The 17,742-nt window shown below is 42.3% G+C and overlaps 1 protein-coding gene across 2 annotated transcripts in view; it reads left to right on the top strand.

Moving 5' to 3' along the window:
- Positions 1 to 17,742, top strand: part of PAFAH2 (platelet activating factor acetylhydrolase 2) — a 61,812-nt gene that overhangs the window by 4,145 nt on the left and 39,925 nt on the right. Inside the window, exons 3-4 of one of the 2 annotated variants that reach the window (XM_056557482.1) lie at positions 12,549 to 12,645; positions 15,859 to 15,927. In XM_056557482.1, coding sequence (XP_056413457.1) covers positions 12,549 to 12,645; positions 15,859 to 15,927 — 166 coding nt within the window. The remainder of the gene's footprint in view (positions 1 to 12,548; positions 12,646 to 15,858; positions 15,928 to 17,742) is intronic. The other variant, XM_056557483.1, reaches the window with a different exon arrangement.

Genomic DNA, 17,742 nt, shown 5'->3' on the forward strand with positions numbered 1-17,742 from the left:
CAGGCGCACGCGCATACTGACGATCTGTATTACTTACAACCTATTTCCCTGCGCATGCGCAGGTTCCATAGTTTTTCTTATGTATCGCGCAATTGAATTCGCGCTTGCGTAGTTCATCACTCCATAGATCCACAGCCATGGCGCACGCGCAGTAGATGTCGGAGCCAAAATAAATGGCCCCAGCAGTCAATAATGTAAGACGTAAACTTTTGTAAAAGATATATAATAAATGATAATCCCAATATCACATAATACATAGATCACTCACATAAGTAAGGCACATCTCGATATTCCTAAAGTATCTCCCTATCGTCAGCTGCGCATGCGCCGTGGCCAGCCAAAAAAGCCTATGAAGCATACAGCCTATATATCTATCTCATCTACCTTAAAGGCACCAGCATGTATACACAAATAAAATATATACACAAATAAAGATATAAAGATAGGGACTTAGGGACTTTGTGAGACACCCGCTCTCTACATGATAGTGTGATGTATATGTGTTTGTTTCCCTGACTGTATCTTGTGACTTGTTTATTTGAACTATTCATTGTTGCAGCAGCAGTGTATGGATTGTAAAAATTGGTTGATTTAGAGACTGCACTTGTTGCAGATAGACTGTATACATTGTTTACCCATAAGAGCTGCTATCTGTGCACCTTAGTATATACTGTGTTGGGGCCAGAAGTCACAGGTGGATCATTGCATCTCATTTTTTAGACATACAGATATTAGACGGGTGTCTTTGTGTGTGGAGGGAGCACCAGAGTTAGTCTGGGATCCCTCCCCTTGGCTTTAGGTTGGTCCGAGATGTTATGTGGACCTCCTTTTTAAATGTTTTTAACATTGATGGTCATTTTTTGTATAATAAAGAAATACTTTCATATATATATTTATGGTGTGCTATCACTTTCTGCTTTTTCTTTTCTGATTTCTGATTGTACATTTTGCTTTGAGGCAGAGATAAGCACCCATCATTCATAATAGTTGTGTGGTTGAGCCCACTTATTTATTAACAAGTTCAGTTGATATCTGGCTGAAAATGAAAAGCCGGGGAACCACACACGTTTTTATTATTTAAACGTGTGTGGTTCCCCGTCTTTTCATTTTTTACCCAGATACCAACCGATAAGCAACAGCCTGATGTTACCAGGGTGGCCAAAGACCATTGTTACCAGCTCTCCCCAGCCTAAATAACGCCAGCCTGTTACCACCTAGGCCCAAGAGTGCCATATTTGGTGCCCTGGGCCTGTTGGTATTGGCTCTTGCTGGTACCCCTGTGGCAGTGGGTACCACGGTAATAATTTGGGTTAGCGCTAGCTGTTTTTAGGGCTAACGCTAAGCCCCGGCTTAGTAATGGATTCTGTCTATAAGATGGTTTACTAAGCCTGTAAAGTAATAAAAAAAAAAAAAACACACACACACACAAATTTAAAACATTTTTATTAGGAAAAACACTCCCCACAGCCCTCGTTAACCATTTTATTAAAACAAAAGAAAATTTGCAGACGTAGTCCTCTGCATTCACGTATCTGAAATGAGAATAGAAGAAAAAATGGGTCAGTACATTTTTGGGGGTTCTTTTTGGAACAGTGGTCCGTGAAAATGAAAAATGTAATTTTTCATTTGCACAGCCCAATGTTCCAAAGATCTGTCAAACGCCATTGGGATGTAAATGCTCACTACACCCCTTATTACATTATGTGAGGCGTGTAGTTTCCAAAATGGGGTCACATGTGGGGGGGGTCCATTGTTCTGGCACTATGGGGGCTTTGTAAACACACATGGCCTTCAATTCCGGACAAATTTTCTCTTCAAAAGCCCAATGGCGCTCCTTCTCTTCTGAGCATTGTAGTGCGCCAGCAGAGCACTTTACATCTACATATGGGGTATGTTCTTACTCAGAAGAAATGGGGTTACAAATTTTGGGGGGCTTTTTTCCTATTTTCCCTTGTGAAAATGAAAAATTTAGGGTAACACCAGCATTTTAGTGAAAAAAAAATTTTTTCTTCATTTTTCCATCCAACTTTGAAGAATTTTCATTAAACACCTGTGGGGTGTTAAGGCTCACTATACCCCGTGAGGGGTGTAGTTTCCAAAATGGGATCACATGTGGGTATTAATTTTTTTGCGTTTATGTCAGAACCGCTGTAAAATCAGCCACCCCTGTGCAAATCACCAATTTAGGCCTCAAATGTACATGGTGCGCTCTCACTCCTGAGCCTTGCTGTGCACCCGCAGAACATTTTAAGCCCAGATATGGGGTATTTCCGTACTCAGGAGAAATTGTGTTACAAACTTTTTTTCCTTTTAACGCTTGTGAAAATAAAAAGTATGGGGCTACACCAGCATGTTAGTGTAAAAATGTTTTTTATACTAACAAGCTGGTGTAGCCCCCACTTTTTCCTTTTCATAAGGGGTAAAAGGAGAAAAAGCCCCCCAAAATTTGTAGTGCAATTTCTCCCGAGTACGGAAATACCCCCTAAACTGTTTCCTTGAAATACGACAGGGCTCCGAAGTGAGAGAGCTCCATGCGCATTTGAGGACTAAATTAGGGATCGCATAGGGGTGGACATAGGGGTATTCTACGCCAGTGATTCCCAAACAGGGTGCCTCCAGCTGTTGCTAAATTCCCAGCATGCCTGGACAGTCAGTGGCTGTCCGGAAAAGCTGGGAGTTGTTGTTTTGCAACAGCTGGAGGCTCCATTTTGGAAACACTGCCATACAATACGTTTTTCATTTTTATTGGGGGGGGGCAGTGTAAGGGGGTGTATATGTAGTGTTTTACCCTTTATTATGTGTTAGTGTAGCGTAGTGTTTTTAGGGTACATTAGCACTGGCGTGTTACGGTGAGTTTCCCGCTAGGAGTTTGCGCTGCAGTGAAAAATTTGCCGCAGCCCAAACTTAAAGCAGGAAACTTACTGTAAACCTGCCTGTGTGAATGTACTCTGCTGGGGGGGCAAACCTCCAGCTGTTTCAAAACTTCAACTCCCAGCATGTACTGACAGACCGTGCATGCTGGGAGTTGAACTTTTGCAACAGCTGGAGGCACACTGGTTGGAAAACCTTCAGTTAGGTTACCTAACTCAGTATTTTCCAACCAGTGCGCCTCCAGCTGTTGCAAAACTACAACTCCCAGCATGTACTGACCGCCGAAGGGCATGCTGGGAGATGTAGTTATGCAATAGCTGGAGATACACAACTGCAACTCCAAGCATGCCGAGACAGCTGTTTAAGCATGCTGGGATTTGCAGTTTTGCAACATCTGGAGGGCTACAGTTTTAGAGAACACTGCAAAGTGATCTCCAAACTGTGGTCCTCCAGCTGTTGCAAAACTACAAATCCCAGCATGCCCAGACAGCAAACAGCTGTTTAGGCATGCTAGGAGTTGTAGTTTTGCAAGATCTGGAGGGCTACAGTTTAGGGACCACTATATAGTGGTCTCAAACTGTAGCCCTCCAGCTGTTGAAAAACTACATATTCCAGCATGCCCAAACAGCTGTCATGGCATGCTGGGAGTTTTAGTTTTGCAACATCTGGAGGGCTACAGTTAGAGACCACTGTATAGTGGTCTCAAACTGTACCCTCCAGATGTTGCTAGGCAACTCACCGTCGCCCGCAGCCTCCGTCGCCCGCCCGGATGGGTAAGTGGATCTTCGGCGCCGGTCCCCGTCATTTCCCCGTCCTGCCCTGCCTATTGTGGGTGGGCAGGACGGGGAAAACGAAAGTTAACCCCCCCACCCCCGATCTGCTATTGGTCGTCGCTTCTGGCGACCAATAGCAGGGATAGAAGGGGTGGCACCCCTGCCACCTCACTCCTATCCCTTCAGAGGGATCGAGGGTGTCTTAGACAACCGCGATCCCCCTTATATTCCGAGTCACCGGGTCACTATAGACCCGTAATGACCCATAATCGAGCAAATCGCAAGTGTGAATTCACTTTCGATTTGCCGCAATTGCCGACATGGGGGGGGGGGTCTGACGACCCCCCTGGGCGTTTGCACGGGATGCCTGCTGAATAATTTCAGCAGGCATCCCGGTCCAATCCCCGCGCGGCAGGGGCCGGAATTCTCCATGACGAACGCCTACGTCATGGGTCCTTAAGTACCAGGGTGTCATGACGTAGGCGTACGTCAAGGGTCCTTAAGGGGTTAAAATCTATAACCTACCTCCTTTCATTATAAAACCTAAGCTGCACTACGTTACCTTACAATCTAAGCTAGCTATGCTACACTAATATTAAAATCCACTAAGCCTATGCTGGTTTCCAGCTGCCCACGCTAGAGCCCTGCGCATGCGCTCTCAGTTTTCTACAGCTACGCTATCACTACGCTACTAAGGCAAGCCCTGTGCGGTACAGACAACTGCACATGCGCAGGCCTACTAACACTGCCTACGTAAGCCCTACGCTGTCAGCGTAGTGCAGCGCATGCGCTCTAAGTTTTCTACGGATCGAGTTAAACTTGACATCACCGGGCCAAGAGGCGAAGAAACAGCGCTGACGTCACAGTGTCCGAAGGCTGGATCGTAACCGCTCCAGTGCCACTTACTGCTAATTTGAATATTCAGAAAGAAGGAGATATCAGATGAACGGAGCAACGGATCCAGGCATTGTAAGCATTGTTCTTCTCAGCGTCACCCGCACTACCTGGCAGTACCACTGGTTTGTGCGGGTGACAATTCTGATAGTTTTCCTTTAAAGGGGTTATCCAGCATAAGGTGATTTTAGTACGTACCTGGCAGACAGTAATGGACATGCTTAGGAAGGATCTGCGCTTGTCTTGGGCTAAATGGCTATGCTGTGAGATTACCAGAACACTGTGGCTAACTTTCTGTGAACTTGTATTTCCTGTTTTCAGTTTTCTTGTTTGCCTACAAATCCCAATATACCATTTTCCTCCTTCCCACACATCAGCTACCCCACCCATTGAAACATAAATGAGCTGCAGACCTGTGGTTTTCAATCAGGGTGCCTCCAGCTGTTGCATTACTTGCAGATTGCTCTTTCCACCCATTGAAGCAGACAGGCTCCCGGTCATCAGCTGACTAGTGAGTCAGGTCTTGACCGCATTGCAAGCTGGGAAACATCCGAGACAGCAGTCATTTTGTATGCTGTTAAAATAAATATTGAGATGAAAATCACAGAAGAATTGTGAGAAAACCATCACACACAGGTAAAGACACTGTAAAGACACTATATTATGAACTACACTAACTTTACAGCCCCTGTAGCATAGTCAAATAAAAAAAAAATCCTGGAATACCCCTTTAAGGCGAGGAGAAAAAAATATGCAAACATAAAATTGTCTGTGTCCTTATGGCCACAATGGGCTGTGTCCTTAAAGGGACACAGCCCATTGTGGCCATAAGGACACAACAATTTTATTTTTGCATTTTTTTTTCTCCTCGCCTTCTAAGAAGCATAACTTTTTTTTCCCATCTACAGACCCATGTGAGGGGACATACTAAACAGCATAATGGGATGATTAACTGCAATTCTCATAATTATCACTAGATGTCACTACACTTTTTACACTCATGGGAAATTACAGAATGTTCTTTTCTGTAGTTCTTGCTACTATGTTGCAAAAAGAAGCTTCAAATAATTAACCATTTACCTGATGAAATATTTACAGTTGTATAATGGAATCATAGTAAATTCAATAGAAATAGAAAAATGAGTCAAAACATTTGTAGGGCTAGATTATTGATTTTACCTGTTTTGATTATCATTAGAGATGAGCGAACTTTTGACAAATTTGATTCGGCTGATTCGCAAAATTTTCTGAAAAAATTTGTTACGAACCGAATTTATTCGTGGCAAATCGCTATTGAAAGCGGTTATTTCTGGCATACAGAGAGCCTCAATAATATTGTTATTCAGTATGACATGCAGATTACAGGCATTGCTATTAGAATCACTGCTGCAGAGCGTCGATGTGGCAGCAGGGAGACCATATCGTGTAAAAATTGAAGAGAATAAAGAGATTTTTTATGTAAATTAAATTTAATTCGAAATTATTGACATTTTATGAGTACCCATTCTGGTGAGCATCGAGCTACCGGTCCTCCGCCAGGTGAGATACCACCTGTTCCAGCCCCGGCCTTTCAGCGCTCCCCTGACTATGAAAGTGCGAATGTTTCATTTATTCAGTTATGGCTCATTGTTATCGCCCCAAGCTGTTCCATTGGATTCTTGTGATAATTCCACAGATAATATGACGTAGACGACCATAGAGCCTCAGTCTTGAAAATATTTTTTGAGATTAAAGATTTATATTAGATTCCCAAGTTTAATATCCCAGTGTTTACTTTGAACTAATACTGTATGACCACAAAACCCAATCTAATAAGGAGTTAAATGGCAGCACAATGACAGAGTTTAAAAGTTTAATTTAAGATGCCAACAGCATAAACCGACCATATGGTGGCTATATGACACAGCCTGGAGCTTGCGGCAACATGAGTAGACAATAGGGCTTCACAATCCCTAAGATTAAAAGATGAATTTTAAAATCGAAATTGAAGATTTATGGTAGCTAGTGCTACCATAAAATATTTTTAGTTTATGTCCCAGGCCCAGCAGAATCAGTAAACCATATAGTGGCTGAATGGCACAGCCTGGAGCTGGCGGCAGCATGAGTAGACAATAGGGCTTCACAATCCCTAAGATCAAAAGATGCATTTTAAAATTGAAATTTAAGATTTTGAAATTAAAATTTAAAATTACACTCCCAAGCTTTAATGTCCTGGGCCCCAGCGTGTGGTTACAAAGGACCAAATCTAACAAGGAGTCACATGGCAGCTTAATAACAGAGCTTGGAGGTGGCATCAGAATGAGGAGACCATATAGTGGCTGAATGACTGCCTGGAGTTTGTGGCAGCATGAGGAGCCCATATAGTGTCTTAATGGCACAGCCTGGAGTTGTCTGAAGCATGAGGAGACCATATAGTGGCTGAATGGCAAAGCCTGTAGTTGACTGAAGCATGAGGAGACCATATAGTGGCTGAATGGCACAGCCTGGAGTTGGCTGAAGCATGAGGAGACCATATAGTGACTGGCACAGCCTGGAGTTGGCGGCAGCATGAGTAGAACATATATTGGCTGTTTGGCACCACCTAGAGTTTGTGGCAGCATGAGGAGACCATATAGTGGCTGAATGGCACAGGCTGGAGATGGCTAAAGCATGAGGAGACCATATAGTGGCTGAATGGCACAGCCTGGAGGTGGCTGAAGCATGAGAAGACAATATAGTGTCTGAATGGCACAGCCTGGAGGTGGTGAAGGATGAAGAGACCATATAGTGTCTGAATGGCACAGCCTGGAGTTGGCTGAAGCATGAGGAGACCATATAGTGGCTGAATGGCACAGCCTGGAGTGTGCTGAAGCATGAGGAGACCATATAATGTCTGAATGACACAGCCTGGAGGTAGTGAAGCATGAGGAGACCATATAGTGTCTGAATGGCACAGCCTGGAGTTGGCTGAAGCATGAGGAGACCATATAGTGGCTGAATGGCACAGCCTGGAGTGTGCTGAAGCATGAGGAGACCATATAATGTCTGAATGACACAGCCTGGAGGTGGTTGAAGCATGAGGAGACCATAGAGTGTCTGAATGGCACAGCCTGGAGGTGGCTGAAGCATGAGGAGACAATATAGTAGCTGAATAACACAGTCTGGAGTTGGCTGAAGCATAAGGAGACCATATATTGGCTGAATGGCACAGCCTGGAGGTGGCAGCAGCAGGAGTCCTGAAAGTGACCCGGTGATAGAGTGGTGCGGTGGGTGGCAATACCAGTACCCGGTGATGAAGGTGGGTGAAAAAAGATCTGATGCAGAGGAATGGTTGAAACTGGGGAGCAGCGCCTTAAATCTGTTTGCCACTATCCATATTTGTGAAGTGTTGGTGTGGCACCATGGTCAACCTATTCTGATGCATCATGCATTGGTGGATTGAAATCCTGGCTGATCCATGCCTGATTCATCTTCACAAAGGTCAGTCTCTCCACATTTTTCGTGGACAGACGAATTCTCCTTGGGGTGACTATGGCCCCTGCCGCACTAAACACCCACTCTGAATGCACACTATTGGCTGGGCAGGACAGCTTTTCCAGGACAGCCAAATCTGGGTCCTCTGTCTCGCCTTCCTCATAACCCTCTAGCTCCTCTGGCTGCTTCTGCTCCTCCTCTCCTGATGACTAGAAAAACCACCCATTTGGTGAAACCTAAACTGTGCTCCACTGTGCCCCCCCCTTCCCCCTCCTCCTCCAGTTCAGCCCCCACAGGGCTCATGTGGCCCTGAGATGTAGGCACCACATCTCCATTGCCCTGACCAACCATCGTTTCCAATACGTGTTGTAGGAAATGAAGTAGTGGAATGATGTTGTTCATCCCGTAATCCTGGCGACTTACTAATAATGTGGCTTTCTCAAAGGGCCTGAGCATACGGCAGGTGTCACGTATGAACTGCCATTGGTTCACATTGAAATTACACAGGGAAGTACCCCTATCCGCTTGGATCATCAAGATATCGGTGATGGCTTTTCTCTGTTCTTATCGTCAGTCCAACATATGGAGGGTGGAATTCCATTGTGTGGCAACATCACAAATCAGACTATGTTGGGGATACCGTTCTGACGCTGCAGCTCAATGAGGGTGTGCTTTGCGGTGTATGAGTGGCTGAAGGGCATGCAAAGTTTCCTTCCCATTGTTAGAATGTCTTGCAAATGGGGGGGAACACTTCAGGAACCGCTTGACAGCCAGATTGAACACATGTGCCATGCAGGGAGCATGGCTCAGCCTTCCCTGTCGCAGTGCAGACAAGATGTTCTTCCCGTTGTCAGTCACCATGATTCCCATTTCCAATTTTCGTGGAGTAAGCCATGCTCCGATTTCTTTATAAAGGACTTTTAGCAGTTCCTCCCCTGTGTGACTCTTTTCGCCAAGGCAAACCATGTGAAGAACAGCGTGACACCACATACCCATGGTATGCTGAAGGGGCAATGAGACTTGTTTGGGCATTGGAGGCTGAGGACACAATAGAGGATGAGGAGGCGGAGTTGCACACTGTCACAGGACCAACGGCCTGAGAGCGTGGAGTAAAACACCAGCCGGTGATTACTTTTGCCTGGACTTTCACAGTATGTAGGCCCTTGACAGATTAACAGGTTCAAAATTGTACACTACTTAGATGTACGTATGTGGTATGCACTTATGAGGGCAGAAAAATGCACTACAGTATGCTTTAAAAAAAACGTATTGGAGTAAAACACCAGCAGTACACAGTCGCTGTGTACTAAACCCAAAATTGCCCTCTCTGAAAGACTATTAGGAAAGGACTGTTGGGTATTATACCGTCAACAGATTAGTATGACCAGCAGACCATTTGTTGTAGAAAAAAAGACTCAGAATTGCGCTGAACAATTATTCCTCCATCCTCTTAAGGTTCATCAAGATGAGCCAGCCTGTTGAAATGTATGAGGCAACACACAGCTCTCTACCCCTCTCTGTAATACAATGCTGTAGACAGTGACTGGGAGGTTAAGCACTGCAGTAAAAAATATTTTCTGTGCAAAAACGCACGCTCTCTTTCCACCAGAACACTGATGTGACTAGGAGGTGAAACGCTGCTGGAAAAAGCTTTTCTTTGTAACACACACGCACACACAGGACGTCCATCCTATCTCTCTGCAGTGAAAGGATGAAGTGACGATCCGGAATATGGCTACCGATTATATAGGGCTGTGACATCACAGGGGTGACTGGCTGCTGATAGGCTGCATCCTGCATGTGATTCAGGGTCCTCCCGCCTACCCACTTTGCCTTCCTGCGGCTGCTGATAGGCTGCATCCTACATGTGATTCAGGGTCATCCCACCTACCCACCTTTCCGCCTTGCCTTCCCAGAGTTCCTTGCCCCCTGTCCTCATATCCACATGTGGATCCGCCATTTTAGATGCCCTGGAGCCTGGACGGGAGTTTAATGAAGCGATTCACCCAATAGAATCGCGGCGATATTCTTATTCGTTGCAAATTTTATTTTTCATGAAATTCGTAACGAATTCGAATTCGTCAGCTTCGATTCGCTCATCTCTAATGTGTTTATCTAAATCCTGACCGGATTAACTATAGGAAAGTATCAGTGAGTGCGAACACACAGTGAGTGCCACACTGTATACAGGAGTATAGAGGATAAATGTGACTCATTTATTTATTCTGGTTGGCTACATTTCAGCAGCTGAACACATTAAATATTCAGAATAAAGCTAATTATAATGATGAATGGTGAAACTTGATCGTGGCCCCCTCTGCAAATCTGCATGAGAAAGAAAGAATAGTTTCAATAAATATTCATGTCACTTATAACATATACATAATCATGGGATCACCAGGTTAGTATCATCTGGACAAATCGTAGATCCCTGGTGTGACAGTGAAATCTACGTTAAGTCCCTGAGGACGTAGTGAACCCAATTCATGGATCCAACTCAACTTGCATCTTTTGAGTTTACTCACCCTGTCCTCTCCTCATAAGATGAATAAAGCCACGCACAGTTTAATCTGAAGGAACGCAGAGCTGCTGATTTTTTTTTTTGTACACTTGAGGGCCTCTAACCCAGGCTCCAACTATAGTGGTTGTGCTACTCTCCTGCGAAGTATATCTATCTATCTATCTAGTCTCTGTCTGTCTCTGTCATAGCTATATAGTATGCAGTCCTACATTCCCATTGCTGCCCCACACAGTATTGTCATTTATACTTTGGTTGAGAAGTGATTCACCTAATAGTTCTGCAGAATGATATTGCATGAAATTCAATTGCCACTAGGTGTCTCCCTACTTGTCCAGAGCACATTTCCCCCCATCTCTTGCACAGACTTTGGACTCTGGCTGGCCTGGCAGAAGCCCAAAATCAGGAAATGCAGTCTGGAGTGCTGAGGGGTGTGTGTGCTGCCTTAGCCAATCATAGTTCATCTCACACTGAACTGCTCTGAGCTGTGTGTAGCAGAGTGAGGGAGGAAGTTCTCCCCTGTATGGCTTCAGATGTCACTCCTGCTGGGTAACGCCCCTTCCCAATCTGTGAATATGACTAAGACTGAGCAGAAAATACAAAGCAATATCAAGGTATAAAACTAAAAAAAAATAATAATAATAATAATAATAAAGGCAATGGATGGTATATCATGTTGGGGCAGTCAACTGGAAGGATTATAAAATTTATTTCTTGACAGGTACTCTTTAACTCCTTAACGACAAAGGACGTATATTTACATCCTCCGCCGGCTCCTGCGATATGCCGCGGGGTCACGCGGTGACCCCGCATCATATCAGGTCGACCCGCGGCTAATACAGGACATCACCGATCGCGGTGATGCACTGTATTAACCCTTCAGACACGGCGATCAAAGCTGACCGCCGTGTCTGAAGCGAAGGTGAATGTATCCAGGCTGCTCAGTCTGGCTGTTCGGGAACGCCGCGGTGAATTCGCGGCGTCCCGAACAGCTTACAGGACACCGGGAGGGGCCTTACCTGCCTCCTCGGTGTCCGATCGGCGAATGACTGCTCCGTGCCTGAGATCCAGGCAGGAGCAGTAAAGCGCCGATAACACTGATCACAGGCGTGTTAATACACGCCAGTGATCTGTGTAAAAAATTAGTGTGTGCAGTGTTATAGGTCCCTATGAGAGCTATAACACTGCAAAAAAAAGTGTTAATAAAGGTCATTTAACCCCTTCCCTAATAAAAGTTTGAATCACCCCCCTTTTCCCATTAAAAAAATAAAACAGTGTAAATAAAAATAAGCATATAAAAGCAAATAAAAATATATTGTTAATTAAACCGCACGGTCAATGGCATACACGTAAAAAAATTCCAAAGTCCAAGAATGCGTATTTTTGGTCACTTTTTATACCATTAAAAAATGAATAAAAAGTGATCAAAAAGTCAGATGAAAACAAAAATGGTACTGATAAAAATTTCAGATCACTGCGCAAAAAATGAACCCTCATACCGCCCTGTATGTGGAAAAATAAAAAAGTTATAGGGGTCAGAAGAGGACATTTTTAAACGTATACATTTTCCTGCATGTAGTTTTTTTTAGATTTTTTCCAGAAGTACGACAAAATTAAACCTGTATAAGTAGGGTATCATTTTAACCGTATGGACTTACAGAATAATAAGGTATAATTTTTACTGAAATATGCACTGCGTAGAAACAGAAGCCCCCAAAAGTTACAAAATGGCGTTTTTTCTTAGATTTTGTCGCACAATGATTTTTTTTTCCGTTTTGACGTGGATTTTTGGGTAAAATGACTAATGTCACTGCAAAGTAGAATTGGTGACGCAAAAAATAAGCCATAATATGGATTTTTAGGTGGAAAATAGAAAGGGTTATGATTTTTAAAAGGTAAGGAGGAAAAAACGAAAATGCAAAAACTGAAAAACCCTGCGTCCTTAAGGGTTTAAGGTGGACCTTCACTTTTAATTTTCCAGTACTGTGATATACCACATTAACCACTGACCACATAAACATTTATACTTTTGTTAACAGGGAATCCACAAATTCCTGTAACGTGGAATGGAAACCTTTTGCCAGGTACAGATAGGAAACCACTTATCATCTTCTCTCATGGACTGGGGGCTTTGAGGTGAGAAGTTAATGAAAAAAAAAAAATACATTTAAAGCATTTCTATATTTCAAAGGCCTGGGTCATGCTGAAGCCAAGCATGCAAATGCATTCATTGACTTGATTAGTTGAAGGGCTTTTCCAGTTTTATGTTAACGTACACCTTTATCTACAGAGATTAACCTGGCAACAAAGCCATAGCTATAGGGAGTGTAGAGGTAGCAGCCACACCAAGGCCCTGGTGCCTAAGGGGGGTCCAAAAGCACATCTGCCCCATAAGAAACAGAGACCAGTATTATAATTGGCGCATGACGTCCTGTTTCGGAAGCTACAAGTTACGCCTCCAAAATGTGGCGCAGTGTGCCAGAATATGACACATTGCGCCACAAACTGTTTCTGTGACAGAATTTGTGGTCCACTACACCAAAATAAACCTACAAACCGGAAAGGGGATGTGGTCTGCCCGAAAAGGGGCGTGACTGGCTGTAATAGGGGCACGTGTCACAACCCAACTAATTTACTATTGAATTTACAGAAAATCCTGTAAATAGATGGTTGGAAATTTACCCCAAGAAAAAGCTGGTCAGAAAATTTTCCCGACTTTCCTGCAAATCGGAAACAATATTTCACACTAGTAAAAACCCAACACTCTTAGTAAATTAGGTTTCTGCATAAAAGCCCTCGTTACTATTTGACAATGTGTGCACCGCAGTTACATCCTCTTAGCAGCAGGGTCAGTATTTTAGACTGTACAGCTTCGCAGGCTGGAGAGACACATAGATTTTGGCTGCAACAGGGATAGCGAGACCAAAGATAGTTGTGTTGCATTGTGTAGATCTCACTGGATTCACCTTAGTGGACACAACCGTAACTCGTCAGGCACAAAAAAAATCCTATGATGGATTTTAGGTGACTGCAGGGTCGTGGCTGTGACCCCGTTTACTTACCTTAGGTGTGAGGCAGCTAACTCCACACAGTGCATTGTGGTGATCTTTGATTGTGTTACCTTTATCACTTCCAAAATGGCTGTGTAGCCTTAATCTAATTTCCCTGCAGTATACATAACTGTACTCTATTTACTGTATCCTAATGCATAAACAGATGGTACACAGAATTAGTCTCTTTTTACACTGTTTGCAGTGCCCATTTCCCTTTTTCTAAATAAATACATGTCAAAACAGAATTGTCTGAACTATGATTATCAAAACCTGTGCAGAGTAAAAGTGGAGCAGGTGCCCATAGCAACCAATCAGATTGCTTCTTTAGATTTTAAAAAGGCCGCTGAAAAATAAAAGAAGCAATCTTATGTTTATGATCTCACATGATGAACGGCATAAACGGTAATAAATATGAAACTCCAGAATTATTCATATGCCATAAAAAATGTATAAGACTACGTTCACACATGCATATTTTTCAGCATATTTTCTTGCACATTTTCTGCTGCTGATTTTCCTACTTATTTAGGTCAATGAGAATCAGCAGCAGAAAATATGCAACTAAATACACAGCAAAATGTGAACACACGTGTGAATCTACCCAAAAAGTCCCTCTTAAACAAACATGATAATAATAACAACTACGTATCATGGTGCAACAAATGAGCTCTTATACAGCCCCATATACAGAAATATAAAAAAAGAAGATTTAGGGGACAGAAGAGGACAATTTTAATTTTCTTTAAACAAAAGTTTCATTGTAATTGTATTGACCTACAAATTGAAGATGCTATGTCATTTTTACTCAAAAGTGCATTGCATAGAAATGAAATCCACCAAAATTTGTGAAAAGTAGCATTTTTTATTATAATTTTACCCCCCAAATAATTTAATTTTTTTCACCTAACATTTTGTTGTAAAATAAGTGATATCACTACAAAGTACAATTGATCCTACATAAAAATCCCTCATATGGCCATGTATATGGGAAAAAAAGGCATATGGGATATAGTATGCAAAGAGGAAAAAAGGAGAAAATTGGCCCTGTCATAAGGGGTTAAAGGGGTACTCCGGTGGAAAACTTTTTTTTTCTTTAAATCAACTGGTGCCAGAAAGTTAAACAGATTTGTAAATTACTAAAAAATCTTCCAGTACTTATTAGCTGCTGAATACTACAGAGGAAATTCTTTTCTTTTTGGAACACAGTGCTCTCTGCTGACATCTCTGTCCATTTTAGGAACTGTTCAGAGCAGCATATGTTTTCTATGGGGATTTTCTCCTATTCTGGACAGTTCTTAAAATGGACAGAGGTGTCAGCAGAGAGCACCGTGGTCATGATGTCAGCAGAGCTCTGTGTTCCAAAAAGAAAACCATTTCCTCTGTAGTATTCAGCAGCTAATAAGTACTGGAAGAATTAAGATTTTTTAATAGAAGTAATTTACAAATCTGTTTAACTTTCTGGCACCAATTGATTTAAAAAAAAAGTTTTCCACTGGAGTACCCCTTTAAGGTCACTTGTTTTTTAAGTATTATTTTATGTCGGTCCCCTGCTGTTTCCATACTTGTAGTAAACCCAAGCACCGCATCCCTGTGGTGTTACCCTTATGAACTGTAAACATATGTTGGATACGTTTCGGGCTACCTTTGCTTGTGTGGACTGACCTAACATGCTCCAAAAAACTTTTGTGCAGTGATTGATTTTTCCTAAATAGTAATAATTACATTCACGAAGTACATCATGCACTACATAAGGTGTTTTACATGTTATAAAATCATACATCTTTATGACATATCATATTGGTGTTACGTAAAGAATTGCAATAATTGTATCTTCTGCAGCAAACATTGGCCTTAGGCACTTAACCAGTTCTCGTTCTGCGTTATTTGTTTGAAGTAGCCCTTCAGCCAATGGTATCGTAAGTTTTTGCACTGCTTGGGTAAGACTAGTGGTTTATTCCTCATCACTGAACTAAGATCATATTCATTTTCTATCAAAGAGCTATTTTGTTAATGGCTGCACCAATCATCCTACTATTGGGGCGTAAAAGTAAAAATATTTTCATTCTCAATCTTTTGTTTACTCCTACTTCAACTTATCAATAACATACAATGTAATGCCATGGCTTAATGTTTAGCTTTCGATACCACAGCAACCCTGATCATATAGCTAATGGATTTTTTAATGTGCTAGAAGTTCCCAGTAGGTACAGTACGCTTGTTTTTCATTTCCAACAAAAAACACTAGGAATATGTGACATTTTACTAATATGTATGCTTTTTATTATCCTTCATTTAGAACAATGTACTCCTCCCTGTGTGCGGAATTGGCATCCAATGGTTTTCTGGTCGCTGCAATTGAACACAGGTAAAAAAGTCATGAATATACATCCATAGCAACCCATCGTCTCTCATAGTTCAGTGTTACTGTAGCTAATACAGGCAGCTCCTTGAGTTATTATTTATGTTGTGCAAATATATTCCAAAGCACTGTATATTGTTTGTCATTACTCACATTGGTCCCTGTCCCCATTAAAACTAAGCTATTAATATGTTCATTTTAATATATTGGAGGAAGCTAGAATACCTAGAAAAACCCATGTACACATGGGGAGGAAATACAGATGTTGCCTTTTGTCATATTTGCACTTAGGACTCCAGTACTGGAAGACTTAAATGCTAACCCTTGAGCCAGTTTACTGTTTATCTATATTTCTTAAAGAGTACCTGTCACCAAAGAAAACGTTTAATATAGTGTTCTTTGTGTAATTAGCAGACACTTTCCCATTCACTTGCTTTTAAAATTATCAACATAAATACAGTATGTTTAAAATGTAATATGAAAAACAGCCACTAGGTAGCTCTGTTCTGTTCCCTGCCCCAATTAATACAGTGAGTTTGGTCTCCTCCCGGCCTGGCAGGAGTCCAAACTCAGGAAGTGTTTCTCTGCACTGAGCTTGATTGACAGCTGCACAGAAAGTGAGGGCTCCACAGATTATCACAGAAAGCTGCATAGACTGAAAGCTGCAGGAGAGCCTCACTGATAGCAACACAGACTGAAAAATGCACAGAGCCTGAGGTCTTCTATTCATCACAGCACTACAACCATTTGAGGGCAGAAGTGGTCCCCCAGCAAGCTTCAGTGATATCATGCCTGCTGGGAAATGCCCACTTTCTCCTGCTCGGAAATTGCACGATGTGAGCAAGAAGAAAAGTAAGACACACAGCTTTTTAAAGCTCTGAATTTTTTTTTTTTTTTTTAGGGCTGGACGGGTGTTAGGAGTAGTTAGGGAACATAGCCTGAGTTAGTTTAGAACAGTTTATTCGGTGACAGGTACTTTTTAAGAACATGACAACACACAGGCTAAGCTTCTACACCAATAAGAGTAAATGCACAAGGGCAGTAAAATCTGCAGTAGCAGCAAAGTGCAAAATATTTTCCGAAATTCATCCACAATCGGAAAGTAATCTGTGGTGTGGATCCATTGTCTATTGTTCCCCATTATATTTGATGGAAATACATATTTTTTTTCTGTGAAAATGCTGCATATCCACCTAAAAATCTGCAACAGATCATCATCCCCTGAGCTTGTTTACTGCAGGAGCTGCAGGAGTTGCTGCCTTCAGAGAGTCGAGCAGGTCACATGGTTAAAGAAGCAGTGAATATAGATGAGGGAGGTGTGCGTGCTTCAACCAATCACAGTCAATCACATATTGAACTGCTCTCAGGGATGTGTAAGCTCCACCCAGCAAAATGAAGACAGTAGTCATTATGTGTGCTAAGAAATACTTGACTTACTGTCCGGAGGAAAATCTAAGAGAAATACTTGTACAATACAAAGTTATATAACTTTACCATGTGCAGCTACAGTATATAAAGGTAATTTCATTTGGCTGGAGTTATCCTTTTAACCCTTCCCAACATTTAACATACAATTATGTCATAATGTTGGGAAGATTGTATTAAGCAGGCTCATAGCATCTAGGCAGTAAGAAAGTGGTTGCCTCTGTTTAAACATTGCGCCCAACAACCCTCCCCCCATTATGAATTCAGGAGGACAAGTGTTTAGGCCTATTATGGGCAGCCTATTGAAGGTCCCTTGATGTGCCATCTTAGGACACCTAGTACAACCTACTTAAACAAATAACATAACATTGCCTTAAATAAATTATTATTGCCCTA

The sequence above is a fragment of the Hyla sarda genome, chromosome 2 (genome assembly GCF_029499605.1).
Source record: "Hyla sarda isolate aHylSar1 chromosome 2, aHylSar1.hap1, whole genome shotgun sequence".
Taxonomy (NCBI): domain Eukaryota; kingdom Metazoa; phylum Chordata; class Amphibia; order Anura; family Hylidae; genus Hyla; species Hyla sarda.